The sequence below is a fragment of the Choloepus didactylus genome, chromosome 1 (assembly GCF_015220235.1).
Source record: "Choloepus didactylus isolate mChoDid1 chromosome 1, mChoDid1.pri, whole genome shotgun sequence".
Lineage (NCBI taxonomy): Eukaryota > Metazoa > Chordata > Mammalia > Pilosa > Megalonychidae > Choloepus > Choloepus didactylus.
The window spans coordinates 1,569,029-1,589,734 of NC_051307.1; the positions used below are offsets into that span (position 1 = coordinate 1,569,029).

The 20,706-nt window shown below is 48.5% G+C and overlaps 1 protein-coding gene across 5 annotated transcripts in view; it reads right to left on the reverse strand.

Annotated features, from left to right (window-relative positions):
* Positions 1–202: 202 nt before the first annotated feature.
* ADARB1 (adenosine deaminase RNA specific B1) overlaps positions 203–20,706 on the reverse strand; it is a 144,271-nt gene continuing 123,767 nt past the window's right edge. For 3 of the 5 annotated variants that reach the window (XM_037830268.1, XM_037830286.1, XM_037830277.1), the window contains 2 exons: positions 4,044–4,178; positions 203–3,126 (listed from right to left, as the gene is read on the reverse strand). In XM_037830268.1, the coding sequence (XP_037686196.1) occupies positions 2,882–3,126; positions 4,044–4,178 (380 nt within the window). In that variant the 3' untranslated portion in view covers positions 203–2,881. Of the gene's footprint in view, positions 3,127–3,999; positions 4,179–20,706 lie in introns of those variants that run through there. The other 2 variants (XM_037830253.1, XM_037830262.1) reach the window with 2 other exon arrangements.

Consider the following 20,706-nt stretch of genomic DNA (forward strand, 5'->3'; position numbering starts at 1 on the left):
CAAAATTTCCTCTAAATGGGAGATTCTTCTAAAAAAAAAAAATCAAGTTCTTCGTTGTGCCACTTTCCCCACCACGTCTCTAAAGCGCGGTCTCAGGACACAGCGACGGCTGCTCTCCTGTGCTTTCCTGATTCACGAGCAGCAGAAGGAGCAGCCCCGGCTCCCGGCCGCTGGGAGCCCCCACCCCACCCCGGCCCCACCGCACCCACAGGCCGCCGGCCCTGGCCAGGGCAGCGCACCCACGGAGACCCCTGCACGAGGGCACCGGCTGCTAGGCAAGCAAGCACCAGACGCACGGGGGCGCAGCTTTTCCACCAACACAGAACACGATTCCGCTGGACTCTAATCCAAACCCACGTTACTTTTTAAACACTGAGCCCCTCCCCCAGACCCCATTAGAAAAAAATAGAACTTTATCAACACAAGAACAGAGACGTACAGGCTCCAGGACCCGGCCCTGGAGAAGGCAGCACGGCGCAGACCCTCCTGTCCACGGGGAAGGACGCGCCACACGGTGCCAGGAGACGAGTCCCCACCGTGGCGCCCACACCCGAGCCCACGTCCAGCTCGGAGACGGCTGCTCCTTCCGCGGGAGAGAAGACGCTGGTTTCAGCCGATGCTGGTCCCCGGGGGGGAGCCCAGTCCCCAGGGACAGTGGAGACACACAGGCACCATGAAGACCACCTCCTCCACCCAGAGCGCACCACAGCGGGGAGCACACACAGCAGCTGTGAGGGAGCACACGCAGTCGGGGGGCACACACCTTCACAGGGAGCACATGCCTTCATGGGGGGAGCACATGCCTTCATGGGGAGCACACGCCTTCACAGGGGGAGCACACACCTTCATAGGGGGAGCATGTGCCTTCACGGGGGGAGCACACCATCACAGGGAGCACACACCTTCACGGGAAGCACACACCCTCACGGGGAGCACACACCTTCACAGGGGGAGCACACGCAGTCGGGGGGCACATACCTTCACAGAGAGCATACACCTTCATGGGGAGCACACACCATTGCAGGGAGCACACACCTTCACAGAAGGAGCACACACCTTCATGGGGAGCACACACCTTCGCAGGGAGCACACACCTTCGCAGGGAGCACACACCTTCACAGAAGGAGCACATGCCTTCATGGGTAGCAAACAACATTGCAGGGAGCACACACCCTGACGGGGAGCACATGCCTTCACAGGGGGACGACACACCTCCTTTAGGGAGGGTACACCTTCACAGGGAGCACTCCTCTTCACAGGAGAAGCACACACATTCGTGAGAGAGTACACACAATCACAGGGGGAGCCTGCCATCATGGGTAGGACACGCCTTTGCCAGGGAGCACAAGCCTTCTTGGGGAAATACATGCCTTCAAAGAGAGAGCACACACCTTCACGGGGGCATACACGCCGTCATGGGGAGCACATGCCTTCAAAGGGGGAGGACACACTTTCAAAGGGAGCACACGCCTCCATTAGGGAGGACACACCTTCATGGGGAGCACATACCATCACTGCGAGCACACCTTCACAGGGGGAGGAGACACCTTCGTGGGGGAGCACACGCCATCGCAGGGAGCATGTCTTCACAGGGGGAGCACATTAGGAAGGACACACCTTCACAGGGGAGGACACGCCTTTACAGGGGAGCACATCCTTCCACAGGATGAGGACACCCCACGGGTGCCTGTGTGGACGTGTGAGGAGGCTCCTGACCACGCATGGTGCTGACACGCCTGGTCACAGCGCCAGACACGCCGCCTGACACCGCGCTCTGCTCTGCGCTGGTGCTTCTGCCCTGCGAGGTCGGCTCTCCAGGAGGCTGCACCAGGAGCACCGTCCCTGAACCCACCGGGCACCGCCCGATCACGGCACGTGGGGACCACAGAACGTGCACTTTGCTGGCGGGACGGAGACCCCTCCCCATGCCCGGGCGGGGGCCAGGCACCCGGCTCTCCCTGTGGGCTGAACCGGGACGTCCTGCTGGGGCTCGAAGGTCTCGGGGTGTCCTCGGGGCCCCCATGCCAGCAGCGCCCCGCCCCCTGCTGCGCAGCCATCGAGCACGTCTCGGACACCGCCTGGCGTCCCGGGCCGAGGCGCTGAGAGGACAGCTCGCCCCTGGCCGGCGGCTCCTCTCCCTCCAGCTTTCACGCCTGAGCACTTCATTTTTCCAACATGTCTTTGACAAAGCTGGAAAGGATAATTTGTAAAAAACGCTGTCCATGGGGTTTCCCAAGAATGAGCGTCCTGTAACTGAGTTTATTCTCCTCTGGTGAAGGCTGGTCCTTGGCATCCCGGCTAAGAGGAAGACGAGGCGGGTTCCGGGCTCGCCCGCGTGGCCCCAGGCTCCAGCCCCTCCACAGCCAGTGGGTTCCCGGGCTCCACCGGGTGGGACGCGCCGCGCTTCTGCCTTTGATTATCTGGGAAGTCAACCGAGGGAGGGTTTCCTCCGGCACGATCCTACACGGAGCACAGAAGCTTCTAGTGGGGCTGGGGCCACCAGATTGGGTCTTGTTCTCTGGAGACACGTCCTGCCTGAGATCCGGTCCACGGGGCACGGAGCGTGGCCGGGGTCTCCGGGTCACCGCGTCGAGCGTGAGGGTCCTGGGGGGCGGTTCTCAGAACCTACGAGCGGAACCAGAGCCGGCCCGGGCGGCCCTCCGGCCTCCACCGGTACAAGCCTTTGTTGCAGTTACAACAGTGCAGCACAGGACTGACCTGACCTCATTACTGCTTGCTTCATAAAGCACATTCCTAACTTTGAATAGATTATTTATTCAGGAACGTCACGCAAAGTAATTTCTATTTTCCTGAACTTAAGGTAGCCCTGCTCAGTAGAACTCAATTTCTAACATGGGCTGAGAAGCAGTTGCTGGATGATTCAGAGGGGAGGACGCTGCCCGGAGGCCGGTGTGGGGTGGCGGCCCCGGCCCCGGCTGCACCCCGTCAGGGCGTGAGGGGGAACTGGTCCTGCTCGGGGGGCTTCTCCACCCAGGCCCCCAGCCCCGCCTTGGAGAACGCCCGGAACAGGGCCTCCTTGGCCAGCTGGTACTCCCGGGCTGCCAGCTTGGACTCGTGGTACATGTTGGGTTTGGGGATCTTGGCGCGTAGGAGGTTTGAGGGAACCTGCAAGAGAATAAAAAACGATCACGAGTAACCGGGACGGGTGAAACTACAACAGTCACAAAAGGGCACCGGCGCCGTGCTGGCCTGGAGGGGGAGGGACACGCCGGCTCGGCCCTCCCCGGGGGTCGGATCGTCCCAGAGGAGGCTCAGCCTCTCCCCCGACGGACGATCTCCACACGGCAGCTCTGTGGGCCAAAGGCAGGGACAGGCCGCGTCCGGCGGAGGCCCTTCTACAAACCCCATGCGACCTGGTAAAGTTCCTCTCAGACATTTTTAACCATTTACAGAAACAGCGCATCCCCCTGGCTGACGTCTGGGAGTCACTTTCCCGCGCTACTTGGATTTCGGTGTCGACTGGGGACCCCGTCTCCTCAGGCTGCCTCACTCGGCTGGAGGGTGGGCTGGACCCCCCGGCAGCTGCCCGGCCACAGCCCACGGGGGCCCCGAGAGCCACGACACCCCACGCCCCCACGCCAATGAGTGGAGCCAACTTCGGGAAACAGAAACACCACCGTCGGGACTAACAGTAAACAACAACCAGGGAGATGCTGATTTCCTACGTAAGGTCACGTTTGAGGAAAACAGGGTCCAGCATCAAAACTCTTCGGAAGGGTTTAGCTGAAACCGACGGGTGTGTGTGTTTGCGAGGACGAGGGAGGGGGGAGGGTGCTGGCCCGGCTCTCCCCACCCAGAGCGGCTGCCCCAGACCAGGACAGGACTCGGGTTCTGGGCCACGGAGAGGAAAGCTGCCCCGGAGCCCGTTTCAGGATTCAATGAGCCAGGGCCAGACTTTAAACTAAAAACCTGTGGAAACCACGAAGGGGCTGGGGGCCGCCCCTGCTGGGAAGCTGTGCGGGGCGCGGGGGGCAGTACCTTGCCGTGCACACGTGTCCAGCGACAGTACAAGGCGTGCTTACACAGGCGGGACGCACGGCCCAGCTCGTCCTTCCCCGTCGTCGCGTTGATGACCTCGAGGGCAGCGTCGCCCACCGTCCAGTTGACGCTGAAGTTCGGGGCTTTCCCCGGCTGCCGTGCCTCCGCGTTGCTGATGCCTGTGGGGGAGCAGACGCGGGTGAGGCCGGGGAGTGGGCACGGCGGACCCCAGCCTGCACCCACGCGTTCACAGCTGCCGGCGGCACATCCCACTCGGGGCACGGACAAGCAGCCCGAGAAATCCGGAAGGGCCACGTGTGCATAAACCCGTCTGAGACCAGAAAAGGGACGGGCAGAGAGATGACTGGCAGAAACTCAAAAATGTGAGATGCGCTGCGTGCCTTAGTAGCTGGGGCCTAAAGCAGACGGACAGACACACGGACAGCCCTTCTGGGTGGGCGTGAACCCATCAAGCTGCTGGCACCGCTGTCAGAGGGCACACGGACCCAGAGTGCCGGTCACGCACGGCTCTGGTGCTCACACCCTGGGCGTCGCCCCTTGGCGCTGGGGCCCAGGACCGAGAGGCCACACCGCCCTCCCCGTGACGCCCCAAAACCAAACAAGAAGCCAACGTTTTAAAAGTGCATGCATGCGTTTTCTTAGGAATTTAATCCATCTTGTCTTAACTAACAAAGGTTGTCTGAAGGGCTGAGCTTCCAGAAAGCCCCCCTGGGATGGAGGAGGGTGGCCCCCCATGTACCCCAGACCAGGCGGACGAGGGTCTCAGACGGCCACGGACAGCTTCACCTGGGCATTCCCGAAGGGCAGGCCTCTGTCCCGTCCGACCTACTGACTCCCCCTGGGAGGGAAAAGAGCACCCGGGGTGGCCCAGGCCTTTCTCCCCAGGACTCGGCACCCCAGGGTGTCGGCAACGCCGGGCTGTGATCACCCTTAGGAAAAGGTGGGAGCCCGGCTGGGAGGTGACCGTGGGCTCACTCGGGGAGCAGCCGGCAGGCTCTAGGGACCGAGCGTCCTGTAAGTGTCCCGAGATTCCGCTTTAACTGTAAGTGGGATGTCAGGCAGCCGTGGCCCAAACGGACACGTAAACCCATCACTGGGCCACAGGAAGAGCTCTAAAAGGGCAGACACGCGCTACTCATTTCAACCACAACGCTGACTGATTTGTGTTAATCGTTAGTCGGGACACACAAGTTGTGTTCGCTGCAAAGGCCATGTCTAAAGCTTCTCTCTGAGCACCTGCGGAGAGCCAATCCCACAGCCAGCAGCTGTTCTGGACAACCCTCGAAAAGAACGTTCAGCTCCATCGGGCACCCAGGCCACAGACACCCCACGATTTGCACTGACGCCCACAGGCAGAGCAGAGAAAATCCCACCTGTCCCCTCCCCCACGGGGCCGGCTCGTCAATGTCTACAGAGCCAGAAGCTCCCAGAACGCTGCCCCCCGGCAGACAGTCCTCCGAGCACCACCTTGTCTGTTCCCTCATCCCCCCGAGTGCTGGCCTGGCCGTTCGCAGGAGCCTCGGTACCCCACACGCAGCACCGAGCCGTAGCCCCGGGCCCCTCAGCCACCCCCACCCCCCCACCGCCCCTTCTCCAGTATCATCCCCTTCAACATCTCAGCAACTCAGACGGCCACCTATCGCTGCAAACTTAGAGACCTGGAGGCCACCCTGGAAACCCAACATTCCCCAGCAAGAGGCGTCTGAAGCTGAGGAAAGCTTCCGGGGTGCTGGAGGAGCGTACCTCTTCCGGGAAACTGCTCGCTCAATTTTCCAGTCCAAGGCAGGAGCATGACGTTATTTCACTCGCCGTGAATGTTTTTCCTGAACCACAGCATGCCGTCAGGACAGTCAGAAAGCGTTAGCGTGCAGCTCGATGAGTTTTCACAACGTGGAGGGGACACACCCGTGCAACCAGCTCGCGCCCCCGGCCGCCCACCCTCCCCTCGGAACACCTCCTCCTCCAGGTCCCGGCCTCCAGCCTCACGACCAGCACCGTGCCCACCTGCAACTTCACGCAAACGGGTTGTGGACGTGAACGTACTTCGGGCGGCATCTGTCCCCCGAGAGGACACGAGTGAGACTCGCCACCTGCCCGCCGAGCCGCAGCCGCTCAACCTCGTGGCCGTACAGCACTCCACCGGACGGACGGACCCCGGCGTTCAGCCATTTCAGTGTTTTTCTCTTGTAGAGTACAGAGGTGGCCATCTTTTTTTTTTATATTAATTGTGGTAACACATATGACATAAAATTCCCATCTCAATCTGTCGCAAGCGTCCAATTCAGTGGCACGGATCATGCTCCCAAAGTTGTGCTCCCTTCACCACCAGCCACACTAGAATGTTCCATCGCCCCAAAAAGAAATCTGCACCCACGAAGCATCAGCCCCCACCCCCACCCCTGCCCGTCACCTGTCCTCGGCTTTCGGTCTTGGGGAACTTGCACATCCTATTACATGTGAATGGGATCACATAGTATCTGTCCTTCTGTGCCTGGCTTATTTCACCGACCACGATGTCCCCCAGGTTCACCCGTGTTGTCACCCAAACTTCAGTCCTTTTGATGGCTGAGCAGTCTGTCGTCCAGATACGTCACGTACCGTGTATCCGTTCAGCTGCTGAGGGACACCGGGGCGGCTTCCATCCCTGGTTTCAGACATCTTTCCGAGTCTCTGCCTTCACCTCTCTGGGGTTCGGCCATACAAGTAGGTCCTACGGCAGTTCTATGTTTAACTTCCTGAGGAGCTGCCGAACTGCTTGTCACACGGCCGCCCCGCTGCATGCTCCCACCAGCAGTGGAGGAGGCTCTCCCTGCTGAGTCCACGTTTTTCTATTCTCTGTCTCATTTATCGCTGCTTTGATCGCTATTGTCTCCTTCAGCTCCCTCTGAGTTTAGTTTGCTCTTCTTGGTTCCTCTAGGCGTGAGGTTTGGCTGCTGACTGGAGGTCTTTTTTAAGTAGCATTCACAGCTACAAATTTCCCCGAGCACTGCCTTTGCTGCATCCCGTAAGTTTTGGTTTGTTGGGGTTTCCTTTTCATTCACCTCAAGATATTTCCTAATTCCTCTTGCGACTTCTTTGACCCATTGGTTATTTAAGAGTATATTGTTTAATTTCCACATATTTTTGAATTTCTCCAGTTGTCCCCCATTAGTGATTTCAAGCCTCAATCCATTGTGGTCAGAGAAGATACCTAGTATGATTTCAATCTTTTAAACCTTTATTTTCTTACTGATCTTCTGTTTAGATGTTTCATCCATTACAGGCATACCCCAGAGATATTTCAAGTTCAGTTCCAGACCACCAGAATAAAGCAAATATCATGATAAAGCAAGGGACACGAATGTTTTGGTTTCCCAGTGGTGTAAAGTTATATTTACACTGTACTGTAGTCTATTAAGTGCACAATAGCATTATATCTAAAAAACAATGTACATACTTTAATTAAAACATTCTTTATTGCTAAGAAATGCTAATCATCATCTGAGCCTTCAGCAAGTCCGAATCTCTTTGCTGGTGGAGGGTCGGGCCTCAGTGCCGATGGCTGCTGACTCATCAGGGGGGTGGGTGCTGCGAATAGGGGTGGCTGCGGCCATTTATTAAAATAAGACAAGAGGCGGGGCAAGATGGCGGACTGGTGAGCTGTATGTTTTAGTTACTCCTCCAGGAAAGTAGGTAGAAAGCCAGGAACTGCGTGGACTGGACACCACAGAGCAATCTGACTTTGGGCATACTTCATACAACACTCATGAAAACGTGGAACTGCTGAGATCAGCGAAATCTGTAAGCTTTTGCGGCCAGGAGACCCGCGCCCCTCCCTGCCAGGCTCAGTCCTGTGGGAGGAGGGGCTGTCAGCTCCGGGAAGGAGAAGGGAGAACTGCAGTGGCAGCCCTTATCGGAAACTCATTCTACTGATCCAAACTCCAACCATAGATAGACTGAGACCAGACACCAGAGAATCTGAAAGCAGCCAGCCCCGCAGAGAGGAGACAGGCATAGAAAAAAACAACACGAAAAACTCCAAAATAAAAGCGGAGGATTTTTGGAGTTCTGGTGAACATAGAAAGGGGAAGGGCAGAGCTCAGGCCCTGAGGCTCATATGCAAATCTCGAAGAAAAGCTGATCTCTCTGCCCTGTGGACCTTTCCTTAATGGCCCTAATTGCTTTGTCTCTTAGCATTTCAATAACCCATTAGATCTGTGAGGAGGGCCCCCCCCCTTTTTTTTAATCCTTTTTTCTTTTTCTAAAACAATTACTCTAAGAAGCCCAATACAGAAAGCTTCAAAGACTTGCAATTTGGGCAGGTCAAGACAAGAGCAGAACTAAGAGAGCTCTGAGACAAAAGGCAATAATCCAGCAGCTGAGAAAATTCACTAAACACTACAACTTCCCAAGAAAAGGGGGGCATCCACTCAGCAGACTGGGAGCCTCCCTACACAGCCCAGCAGCCCAGAACCGCCCTGGGGGGACGGCACTCACTGTGACATAGCACAGTCATCCCTCAACAGAGGACCAGGGGGTGCATGGCCTGGAAGAGGGGCCCACTTGCAAGTCTCAGGAGCCATACGCCAATACCAAGGACTTGTGGGTCAGTGGCAGAGACAAACTGTGGCAGGACTGAACTGAAAGATTAGACTATTGCAGCAGCTTTAAAACTCCAGGATCACCAGGGAGATTTGATTGTTAGAGCCACCCCCCCTCCCTGACTGCCCAGAAACATGCCCCATATACAGGGTGGGCAACACCAACTACACACGCAAGCTTGGTACACCAATTGGACCCCACAAGACTCACTCCCCAACTCACCACAAAGGCAAAGCAGGGGAGAACTGACTTGTGGAGAACAGGTGGCTCATGGACGCCACCTGCTGGTTAGTTAGAGAAAGTGTAATCCACGAAGCTGTAGATCGGACAAATTAGAGATAAGGACTTCAATTGGTCTACAAATCCTAAAAGAACCCTAGCAAGTTCAGCAAATGCCAAGTGGCCAAAAACAACATAAAATTATAAAGCATATGAAAAAACCAGACGATATGGATAACCCAAGCACCCAAATCAAAAGATCAGAAGAGACACAGCACCTAGAGCAGCTACTCAAAGAACTAAAGATGAACAATGAGACCATAGTACGGGATACAAAGGATATCAAGAAGACCCTAGAAGAGCATAAAGAAGACATTGCAAGACTAAATAAAAAAATAGATGATCTTATGGACATTAAAGAAACTGTTGACCAAATTAAAAAGATTCTGGACACTCATAGTACAAGACTAGAGGAAGCTGAACAACGAATCAGTGACCTGGAAGATGACAGAATGGAAAATGAAAGCATAAAAGAAAGAATGGAGAAAAAAATGGAAAAAATCGAAACGGACCTCAGGGATATGATAGATAATATAAAACGTCCGAATATAAGACTCATTGGTGTTCCAGAAGGGGAAGAAAAGGGTAAAGGTCTAGGAAGAGTACTCAAAGAAATTGTTGGGGAAAACTTCCCAAATCTTCTGAACAACATAAATACACAAATCATAAATGCCCAGAGAACTCCAAATAGAATAAATCCAAATAAACCCACTCCAAGACATATTCTGATCACACTGTCAAACACGGAAAAGAAGGAGCAAGTTCTGAAAGCAGCAAGAGAAAAGCAATTCACCACATACAAAGGAAACAGCATAAGACTAAGTAGTGACTACTCAGCAGCCACCATGGAGGCAAGAAGGCAGTGGCACGATATATTTAAAATTCTGAATGAGAAAAGTTTCCAACCAAGAATACTTTATCCAGCAAAGCTCTCCTTCAAATTTGAGGGAGAGCTTAAATTTTTCACAAACAAATGCTGAGAGAATTTGCTAACAAGAGACCTGCCCTACTGGAGATACTAAAGGAGCCCTACAGACAGAGAAACAAAGAAAGGACAGAGAGACTTGGAGAAAGGTTCAGTACTAAAGAGATTCGGTATGGGTACAATTAAGGATATTAATAGAGAGAGGGGAAAAATATGACAAACATAAACCAAAGGATAAGATGGCTGATTCAAGAAATGCCTTCATGGTTATAACGTTGAATGTAAATGGATTAAACTTCCCAATTAAAAGATAGAGATTCGCAGAATGGATCAAAAAAAATGAACCATCAATATGTTGCATACAAGAGACTCATCTTAGACACAGGGACACAAAGAAATTGAAAGTGAAAGGAAGGAAAAAAATATTTCATGCAAGCTACAGCCAAAAGAAAGCAGGTGTAGCAATATTAATCTCAGATAAAATAGACTTTAAATGCAGGGATGTTTTGAGAGACAAAGAAGGCCACTACATACTAATAAAAGGGGCAATTCAAGAAGAAGAAATAACAATCATAAATGTCTATGCACCCAATCAAGGTGCCACAAAATACATGAGACAAACACTGGCAAAACTAAGGAAGCAATTGATGTTTCCACAATAATTGTGGGAGACTTCAGCACATCACTCTCTCCTATAGATAGATCAACCAGACAGAGGACCAATAAGGAAACTGAAAACCTAAACAATTTGATAAATGAATTAGATTTAACAGACATATACAGGACATTACATCCCAAATCACCAGGATACACATACTTTTCTAGTGCTCACGGAACTTTCTCCAGAATAGATCATATGCTGGGACATAAAACAAGCCTCAATAAATTTAAAAAGATTGAAATTATTCAAAGCACATTCTCTGACCACAATGGAATACAATTAGAAGTCAATAACCATCAGAGACTTAGAAAATTCACAAATACCTGGAGGTTAAACAACACACTCCTAAACAATCAGTGGGTTAAAGAAGAAATAGCAAGAGAAATTGCTAAATACATAGAGACGAATGAAAATGAGAACACAACATACCAAAACCTATGGGATGCAGCAAAAGCAGTGCTAAGGGGGAAATTTATAGCACTAAACGCATATATTGAAAAGGAAGAAAGAGCCAAAATCAAAGAACTAATGGATCAACTGAAGAAGCTAGAAAATGAACAGCAAACCAATCCTAAACCAAGTAGAGGAAAAGAAATAACAAGGATTAAAGCAGAAATAAATGACATAGAGAACAAAAAAACAATAGAGAGGATAAATATCACCAAAAGTTGGTTCTTTGAGAAGATCAACAAGATTGACAAGCCCCTAGCTACACTGACAAAATCAAAAAGAGAGAAGACCCATATGAACAAAATAATGAATGAAAAAGGTGACATAACTGCAGATCCTGAAGAAATTAAAAAAATTATAAGAGGATACTATGAACAACTGTATGGCAACAAACTGGATAATGTAGAGGAAATGGACAATTTCCTGGAAACATATGAACAACCTAGACTGACCAGAGAAGAAATGGAAGACCTCAACCAACCCATCACAAGCAAAGAGATCCAATCAGTCATCAAAAATCTTCCCACAAATAAATGCCCAGGGCCAGATGACTTCACAGGGGAATTCTACCAAACTTTCCAGAAAGAACTGACACCAATCTTACTCAAACTCTTTCAAAACACTGAAGAAAATGGACCACTACCTAACTCATTTTATGAAGCTAACATCAATCTAATACCAAAACCAGGCAAAGATGCTACAAAAAAGGAAAACTACCAGCCAATCTCCCTAATGAATATAGATGCAAAAATCCTCAACAAAATACTTGCAAATCGAATCCAAAGACACATTAAAAAAATCATACACCATGACCAAGTGGGGTTCATTCCAGGCATGCAAGGATGGTTCAACATAAGAAAATCAATCAATGTATTACAACACATTAAAAATTCGAAAGAGAAAAATCAAATGATCATCTCAATAGATGCTGAAAAAGCATTTGACAAAATCCAACATCCGTTTTTGATAAAAACACTTCAAAAGGTAGGAATTGAAGGAAACTTCCTCAACATGATAAAGAGCATATATGAAAAACCCACAGCCAGCATAGTACTCAATGGTGAGAGACTGAAAGCCTTCCCTCTAAGATCAGGAACAAGACAAGGATGCCCGCTGTCACCACTGTTATTCAACATTGTGCTGGAAGTGCTAGCCAGGGCAATCCGGCAAGACAAAGAAATAAAAGGCATCCAAATTGGAAAAGAAGAAGTAAAACTGTCATTGTTTGCAGATGATATGATCTTATATCTGGAAAACCCTGAGAAATCGACGATACAGCTACTAGAGCTAATAAACAAATTTAGCAAAGTAGTGGGATACAAGATTAATGCACATAAGTCAGTAATGTTTCTATATGCTAGAAATGAACAAACTGAAGAGACACTCAAGAAAAAGATATCATTTTCAATAGCAACTAAAAAAATCAAGTACCTAGGAATAAACTTAACGAAAAATGTAAAAGACCTATACAAAGAAAACTACACAACTCTACTAAAAGAAATAGAAGGGGATCTTAAAAGATGGAAAAATATTCCATGTTCATGGATAGGAAGGCTAAATGTCATTAAGATGTCAATTCTACCCAAACTCATCTACAGATTCAATGCAATCCCAATCAAAATTCCAACAACCTACTTTGCAGACTTGGAAAAGCTAGTTATCAAATTTATTTGGAAAGGGAAGATGCCTCGAATGGCTAAAGACACTCTAAAAAAGGAAAACGAAGTGGGAGGACTTACACTCCCTGACTTTGAAGCTTATTATAAAGCCACAGTTGTCAAAACAGCATGGTACTGGCACAAAGATAGACATATAGATCAATGGAATCAAATTAAGAATTCAGAGATAGACCCTCAGATCTATGGCCGACTGATCTTTGATAAGGCCCCCAAAGTCACTGAACTGAGTCGTAATGGTCTTTTCAACAAATGGGGCTGGGAGAGTTGGATATCCATATCCAAAAGAAAGAAAGAGGACCCCTACCTCACCCCCTACACAAAAATTAACTCAAAATGGACGAAAGATCTCAATATAAAAGAAAGTACCATAAAACTCCTAGAAGATAATGTAGGAAAACATCTTCAAGACCTTGTATTAGGTGGCCACTTCCTAGACTTTACACCCAAAGCACAAGCAACAAAAGAAAAAATAGATAAATGGGAACTCCTCAAGCTTAGAAGTTTCTGCACCTCAAAGGAATTTCTCAAAAAGGTAAAGAGGCAGCCAACTCAATGGGAAAAAAATTTTGGAAACCATGTATCTGACAAAAGACTGATATCTTGCATATATAAAGAAATCCTACAACTCAATGACAATAGTACAGACAGCCCAATTATAAAATGGGCAAAAGATATGAAAAGACAGTTCTGTGAAGAGGAAATACAAATGGCCAAGAAACACATGAAAAAATGTTCAGCTTCACTGGCTATTAGAGAGATGCAAATTAAAACCACAATGAGATACCATCTCACACCGATTAGAATGGCTGCCATTAAACAAACAGGAAACTACAAATGCTGGAGGGGATGTGGAGAAATTGGAACTCTTATTCATTGTTGGTGGGACTGTATAATGGTTCAGCCACTCTGGAAGTCAGCCTGGCAGTTCCTTAGAAAACTAGATATAGAGTTACCATTCGATCCAGCGATTGCACTTCTCGGTATATACCTGGAAGATCGGAAAGCAGTGACATGAACAGATATCTACACGCCAATGTTCATAGTAGCATTATTCACAATTGCCAAGAGATGGAAACAACCCAAATGTCCTTCAACATATGAGTGGATAAATAAAATGTAGTATATACACACGATGGAATACTACATGGCAGTTAAGAAGGAACGACCTCGTGAAACATATGACAACATGGATGAACCTTGAAGACATAATGCTGAGCGAAACAAGCCAGGCACAAAAGGAGAAATATTATATGCTACCACTAATGTGAACTTTGAAAAATGTAAAACAAACGGTTTATAATGTAGAATGTAGGGGAACTAGCAATAGAGAGCAATTAAGGAAGGGGGAACAATAATCCAAGAAGAACAGATAAGCTATTTAACGTTCTGGGGATGCCCAGGAATGACTATGGTCTGTTAATTTCTGATGGATGTAGTAGGAGCAAGTTCACAGAAATGTTGCTATATTAGGTAACTTTCTTGGGGTAAAGTAGGAACATGTTGGAAGTTAAGCAGTTATCTTAGATTAGTTGTCTTTTTCTTACTCCCTTGTTATGGTCTCTTTGAAATGTTCTTTTATTGCATGTTTTTTTTAATTAATTAATTTATTTTTTCATACAGTTGATTTAAAAAAGAAAGTTAAAAAAAAGAAAAAAGAAAAACAAGGAAAAAAATATGTAGTGCCCCCTTGAGGAGCCTGTGGAGAATGCAGGGGTATTCGCCTACCCCACCTCCATGGTTGCTAACATGACCACAGACATAGGGGACTGGTGGTTTGATGGGTTGAGCCCTCTACCATAAGTTTTACCCTTGGGAAGACGGTTGCTGCAAAGGAGAGGCTAGGCCTCCCTATAATTGTGCCTAAGAGTCTCCTCCTGAATGCCTCTTTGTTGCTCAGATGTGGCCTCTCTCTCTAGCTAAGCCAACTTGAAAGGTGAAATCACTGCCCTCCCCACTACGTGGGATCAGACACCCAGGGGAGTGAATCTCCCTGGCAACGTGGAATATGACTCCCGGGGAGGAAGGTAGACCTGGCATCGTGCGACGGAGAACATTTTCTTGACCAAAAGGGGGATGTGAAAGGAAATGAAATAAGCTTCAGTGGCAGAGAGATTCCAAAAGGAGCCGAGAGGTCACTCTGGTGGGCACTCTTATGCCCAATTTAGACAACCCTTTTTAGGTTCTAAAGAATTGGGGTAGCTGGTGGTGGATACCTGAAACTATCAAACTACAACCCAGAACCCATGAATCTCGAAGACAATTGTATAAAAATATAGCTTATGAGGGGTGACAATGGGATTGGGAACGCTATAAGGACCACACTCCCCTTTGTCTAGTTTATGGATGGATGAGTAGAAAAATAGGGGAAGGAAACAAACAAACAAACAGACAAAGGTACCCAGTGTTCTTGTTTACTTCAATTGCTCTTTTTCACTCTAATTATTATTCTTGTTATTTTTGTGTGTGTGCTAATGAAGGTGTCAGGGACTGATTTAGGTGATGAATGTACAGCTATGTAATGGTACTGTGAACAATCGAAAGTACGATTTGTTTTGTATGACTGCGTGGTATGTGAATATATCTCAATAAAATGAAGATTAAAAAAAAAATAAGACAACAATGAAGTTTGCTGCATTGATTAACTCTTCCTTTCACAACACTTCTGTGTAGCATGCGATGCTGACTGACAGCATTTTACCCACAACAGAACTTCTTTCAAAGTTGGAGTCAGTCCTCTCAAACCCTGCCCCTGTTTTAGCAACTACGCTGATGCAATAGTCTCAGTCCTTGGCTGCATTTCAGCAGTGCTCCCAGCACCTTCACCAGGAGGAGACTAACCTCAAGAAACCACTTCCTTTGCTCATCCACGAGAAGCAACTCGTCACCCGTTCAAGTTTTATCCCGAGAGGGCAGCAGTTCAGTCGCATCTTCAGGCTCCACCTCTAATTCTAGTTCTCTTGCTATTTCCACCACATCTGCAGCTATTTCCTCCACCAGAATCCTGAACCCCTCAAACTCATCCACGAGGGCTGGAATCAACTTCTTCCAAACTTTTGTTAATGTTGATATTTTGACCTCCTGCCATGAGTCACAAATGTTCTTAATGGCATCTAGAATGGTGACTCCTCTCCAGAAGGGTTTCAATTTATTTTGCCCAGATCCATCAGAGGAATCACCATCCATGGCAGCTAGCACCTTATGACAGTATTTCTTAAATAAAATAGGACTTGTAAGTCAAAATGACTCCTGGATCCACAGACTGCAGAATGGATATTTTTACTAGGCATGAAAACAACACTCTCTTTGTGCACGTCCATCAGAGCTCTTGGGTGACCAGGTGCATGGGCAATGAGATGCAATATTTTGAACGGAATCTGTTTTTTTCCTGAACAGTAGGTCTCAACAGCAGGCTTAAAATATTCAGTAAACTCTGTTGTAAACATATGTGCTCTCATCCGGGCTTTGCTGTTTCATTTATAAAGCACAGGCAGAGCAGATTTCCATAATTCTTAATGGCCCTAGGATTTTCCAAACGGCAAATGTGCATTGGCTTCAACCTGAAGTCACCTGCTGCGTCAGCCCCTGACTAGACAGTCCGCCTGTCCACTGAAGCTTTGAAGCCAGGCACTGACTTCTCCTCTCCAGCCAGGAAAGTCCTAGATGGCATCTTCTTCCCGTGGGAGGCTGTTTCATCAACATTGAAAATCTGTTGTTTACTGTGGCTGCCTTCCACAATTGTCTTAGCTAGATCTTCTGGATAATTTGCTGCAGCTTCTACATCAGCACTTGCTGCTTCCCCTGGCACTTTTACGTTATGGAGATAGTTTCTTTCCTTAAACCTCACGAACCCACCTCTGCTAGCTTCAAACTTTCCTTCTGCAGCTCCCTCACCTCTCTCAGCCTCCACAGAATTGAAGAGAATTGGGGCCTTGCTCTGGATTAGGCTTTGGCTTAAAGGAATGCTGTGGCTGGTCTGATCTACCCACTAAAACTTTCTCCATGTCAGCAATACGTTTTGCTTTCTTACCCTTCGTGTGTTCACTGGAGTAGCACTTTTAATTTCCTTCAGGAACTTTTCCTTTGCGATCACAGCTTGGCTAACTGTTTGGCACAAGAGGTCTGGTTTTGGCCTGTCTGGCTTTCGGCACGCCTTCCTCACTAAGCGTAGTCATTTCTAGCTCTTGATTTAAAGTGAGAGACGTGCAACTCTTCCTTTCCCTTGAACAGTTAAGAGGCCACTGCAGGGTTATTAACTGGACTAATCTCAATACTGTTGTGTCCCAGGGAGCAGGGAGGCTGGAGGGGAGGAGGGAGACGGGGTCAGCTGATCGCTGGAGCAGTCAGAACACAGGCCACATTCGCCCGTTACGCTCACTGTCATATAGTGGTTCGTGGTGCACCAAAGCTATTACAATAGTAACATCAAAGATCACAGATCACAGCTCACCATCACAGATATAACAATAATGAAAAAGTCTGAAATACGGCAAGGATTACCAAAATGTGACACAGAGACACGAAGTGAGCACCTGCTGTTGGAAAAATGGCACCGACAGACTTGCGCGACACAGGGTTGCCACAGACCTTCTATGTATTAAAAAACGCAGTATGTGCAAAGTGCAATAAAGCAAAGTGCAAAGAGATGACGTCTGCCTGTACTGGAAGTGGTGTATTAAAGTCTCCAACTATTAACGTAGAACTGTGTATTTCTCTCTTCAAATCTGTCAATATTTGCTTTATATATTTTTGGGATCTGTTGCTAGGTACACATACGTTTATAATTATTACATCTTCTTGATGAATTTACCCTTTAATCAATATTTAGTGTCTTTCTCTGTCCCTTTTGAGAGTTTCTGACTTAAAGTCTATTTTGTCTGATGTTAAGATAGTATACTGATACTAGTATAGCCATTCCTGCTCTCTTTTGGTTATTATTTGCCTGGAATATTTTTGCCATCCTTTCACTTTCAACCTGCTTATGTCTTTGGCTCCATCCCATCATATCTGAATCGTGTATTCTAAATGGTCAGCAATTTAAGTTCTGGTTTCTTCTCTGATCTCATAATTATTTAAGAAAGTACAACTTCCAAGTGGCTGAAGCATTTTTGCTTTTAATTCTAACCCTTTGCAGCTAACTTTTAGTTTTAATGCCTCGCAGTGAGTGGAAGTAACCTGTACAGCTAATGAGTTTTGAAATGCTCACGATGGTGACCATGTAATGCTTTGCAGAGCTGGGTGGTGTGCTGAGCGTGCAGGAAGGAAACGTCAATCCTGTCACCAAGTCCGAGTAGCAGAAGGGGTTTCGGTGTGAGGAGTCGGGGCACGGGGGAGGCAGACCCCAGGACACCGGCCTCCCCGGCCAGGGCTGCTCGGGGCCGCACACAGCCAGGCCCTGCAGTGGCAGAGCTGCAACTGGGCCAGGAGGGGCCCCCCTGAAGGCAGGAAAGAGGGTTTGCCACAGACAAGGGGTGACTCGGACAGAAGGGCTGTGGGCTCTGCTCAGCGAGAGAAGCAGAGACGGTGGGGGAGGCAACAGTTAAAGCCAAAGCCAAAGAAAATGTCTCTGAACCAAAGACTCAGGTGTCCAGATCAAAGGGGTTCAGAGTATCAAGCAAGAGAAAAAGAAAAAGAAAAACTGGCCGTGTGCCCATGCTGTGCTGCTGAAGTTTTGAATTTTAAGGGAAGGAGATAAATGTAATGCTGCAGGAGAGCGTGGGAGAGAGAGGAAAGAAAATCAAGAGGCTGTGTGACCGCACAGCCAGAGAGGGGCAGCGGGTGGCCTCAGGACAAAGGATGGGAAAGCTGGATTCCACGGGGAGAGACCAGCGAGCACGGACGAAGGTAAGTAAAGCCACGACCCAAGAGCACCACCTCCACAAGCGTCTCCCCCAAACAACCAACCCCACCCAAATCGAGGCTGCACTCCAGCAGAATGAGAAATAAAACTGGATGTGGAACTGGGGTTGGGGGGTGTTCTAGTTTGCTAATGCTGCGGAATGCAAAACACCAGAGATGGATTTGCTTTTATAAAAAGGGGGTTTATTTGGCTACACAGTTACAGTCTTAAGGCCATAAAGTGTCCAAGGTTAACACATCAGTAATCGGGTACCTTCACTGGAGGATGGCCAATGGTGTCCAGAAAACCTCTGTTAGCTGGGAAGGCACGTGGCTGGTGTCTGCATCAAAGTTCCGGTTTCAAAATGGCTTTCTCCCAGGACGTTCCTCTCTAGCAAGCTTGCTCCTCTTCAAAACATCACTCTCAGCTGCATTGAGTTTCCTCTCCTTGAGCCAGCTCATTTATATGGCTCCACTGATCAAGGCCCACCCTGAATGGGTAGGGCCATGCCTCCATGGCAATATCCCATCAGTTATCCTCCACAGATGGGTGGGGTGCATCTCCATGCAAACAGCCTAATCCAAACCTTCCAACTTAATCCCCACTATTATGTCTGCCCCACAAGATTGCATCAAAGAATATGGCTTTTTCTGGGGGACATAATACATTCAAACTGGCACAGGGGGTATGGGGTACGGAGAGCAGACATGGGAAGAGAAATCTGTGGCCCTTACAATTCTGTCTATTGATGATATGGCTGTGGGACTTAGTAAGGAAGGCTTTAAAAGAGAATACATAACTTTTTAAAACAGTTTTTAAAACACAAGATTATTTCATCAAAATCTAGGTGGTTGAAGGTTGGGAAGGGTGTAGAGCAAAAACAAGCTAAAGATTTCAGCCTTCTTGGGTTGGCGTCTTCATGAATACTGATAAATTCTTGATACTGAAACGTTTTAAAAAGTGGTTTAAATATATCTCTTTAAAATTTAACAGTAATCGCTGGGTAAGATAAAACTAAGACTTAGAACTTCTAAACCAAGAATGGGGAAAAAGACAATTTCATCAAATTCAGCAAAGTTAAGGAGAGGAAAAAACAGGATAAAGTAGAATGCACAGGAGATGCACAGGCTGGAAGGACGACTGTGAACACAGCACCAAGTGGAAACCCTCTCGCCCCTGCGGTAGTTTGGAGGTTGTGTTCCCAGAAGACACCTGCTCTTTTAATCCATCCCTGTGGGGGGACCTTTCAGTTAGGCTATTTCAACTGAGATGTGACCCAGCCCATCCAAGGTGGGTCTTAATCCTTTTATCGCAGTCCTTCGTAAGAGAATAAAGGACACACAGAAAGAGACCAGAGAAGCTAAGAAGGATCCACAGAAGCTGAGAGAGGAGCCACTGGAGCCAGGAGCTGAAAGCAATGGAACCCGGGAGTGAAGGACCAGCAGACACTGGCCACGTGCCTTCCCGGCTGACAGAGGCCTTGCTTCAGAGAAGGCATCATCTGTTGATGCCTTGAGTAGGACATTTTCACAGACTTAGAGCTGTAAATTGTGAGTTAATGAATCCCCACTGCCATTTCTCTCATTTAATCTCTTAAACTAGTTCTTTGCCATATCTGATACAAAAGTGAGCTCTTTTACCAACGATTCCAGGAGCCATGCTGCTCTGTACTTTGGAACAGCAAGAAAGACCCCGTGGAAAGCTCACACCTGTTCCCTCTGGCTCCTTCCTGCCGTGCTCAGCTCCTGCCCTGCCTCCCTGGGAGCTCCCCGTGTTGTCCCAGAGACGCCCCAGCTCAGCCGGAAGCCACACGTCCTCTCCCCCCAGCGCTGCCCTGCTGGCCGAAGTGTGCTGACGACGTGCGGTATGAAAACTCGCTCTGGGGACCACCCAGGGGCGCAGGGTACCCGCAGCCGGGCACGTTGCTTCTGCGCTCCCTGTGAGACCTGGGGAGCAGATGGGGCCACTCGGGGTTCAGATGTGGGACCCACGGTGGGAGTGAGAAGCAGGGGCTGTCTCAGAACCTGCAAGAGCTGGATTTAAAACTAATTTACAAGTAGGATGCGAGAGAGCGCAAGAGGCCTCCATTCCCAACGTCATCTGAGTGTTCTTCACGGCAAAGCCTCAAACGTTCGATAGCTCATGTCCAGGAAAGTCTTTCTTAGAGTAAAAATACATTTTTCATGCTGAAATGAGAATGAAATTCTCATTTTAACCTTGACAACATTAGAAAAACAGACTATCACTAGATTTTTATTAAAGGAGACGACGTTTT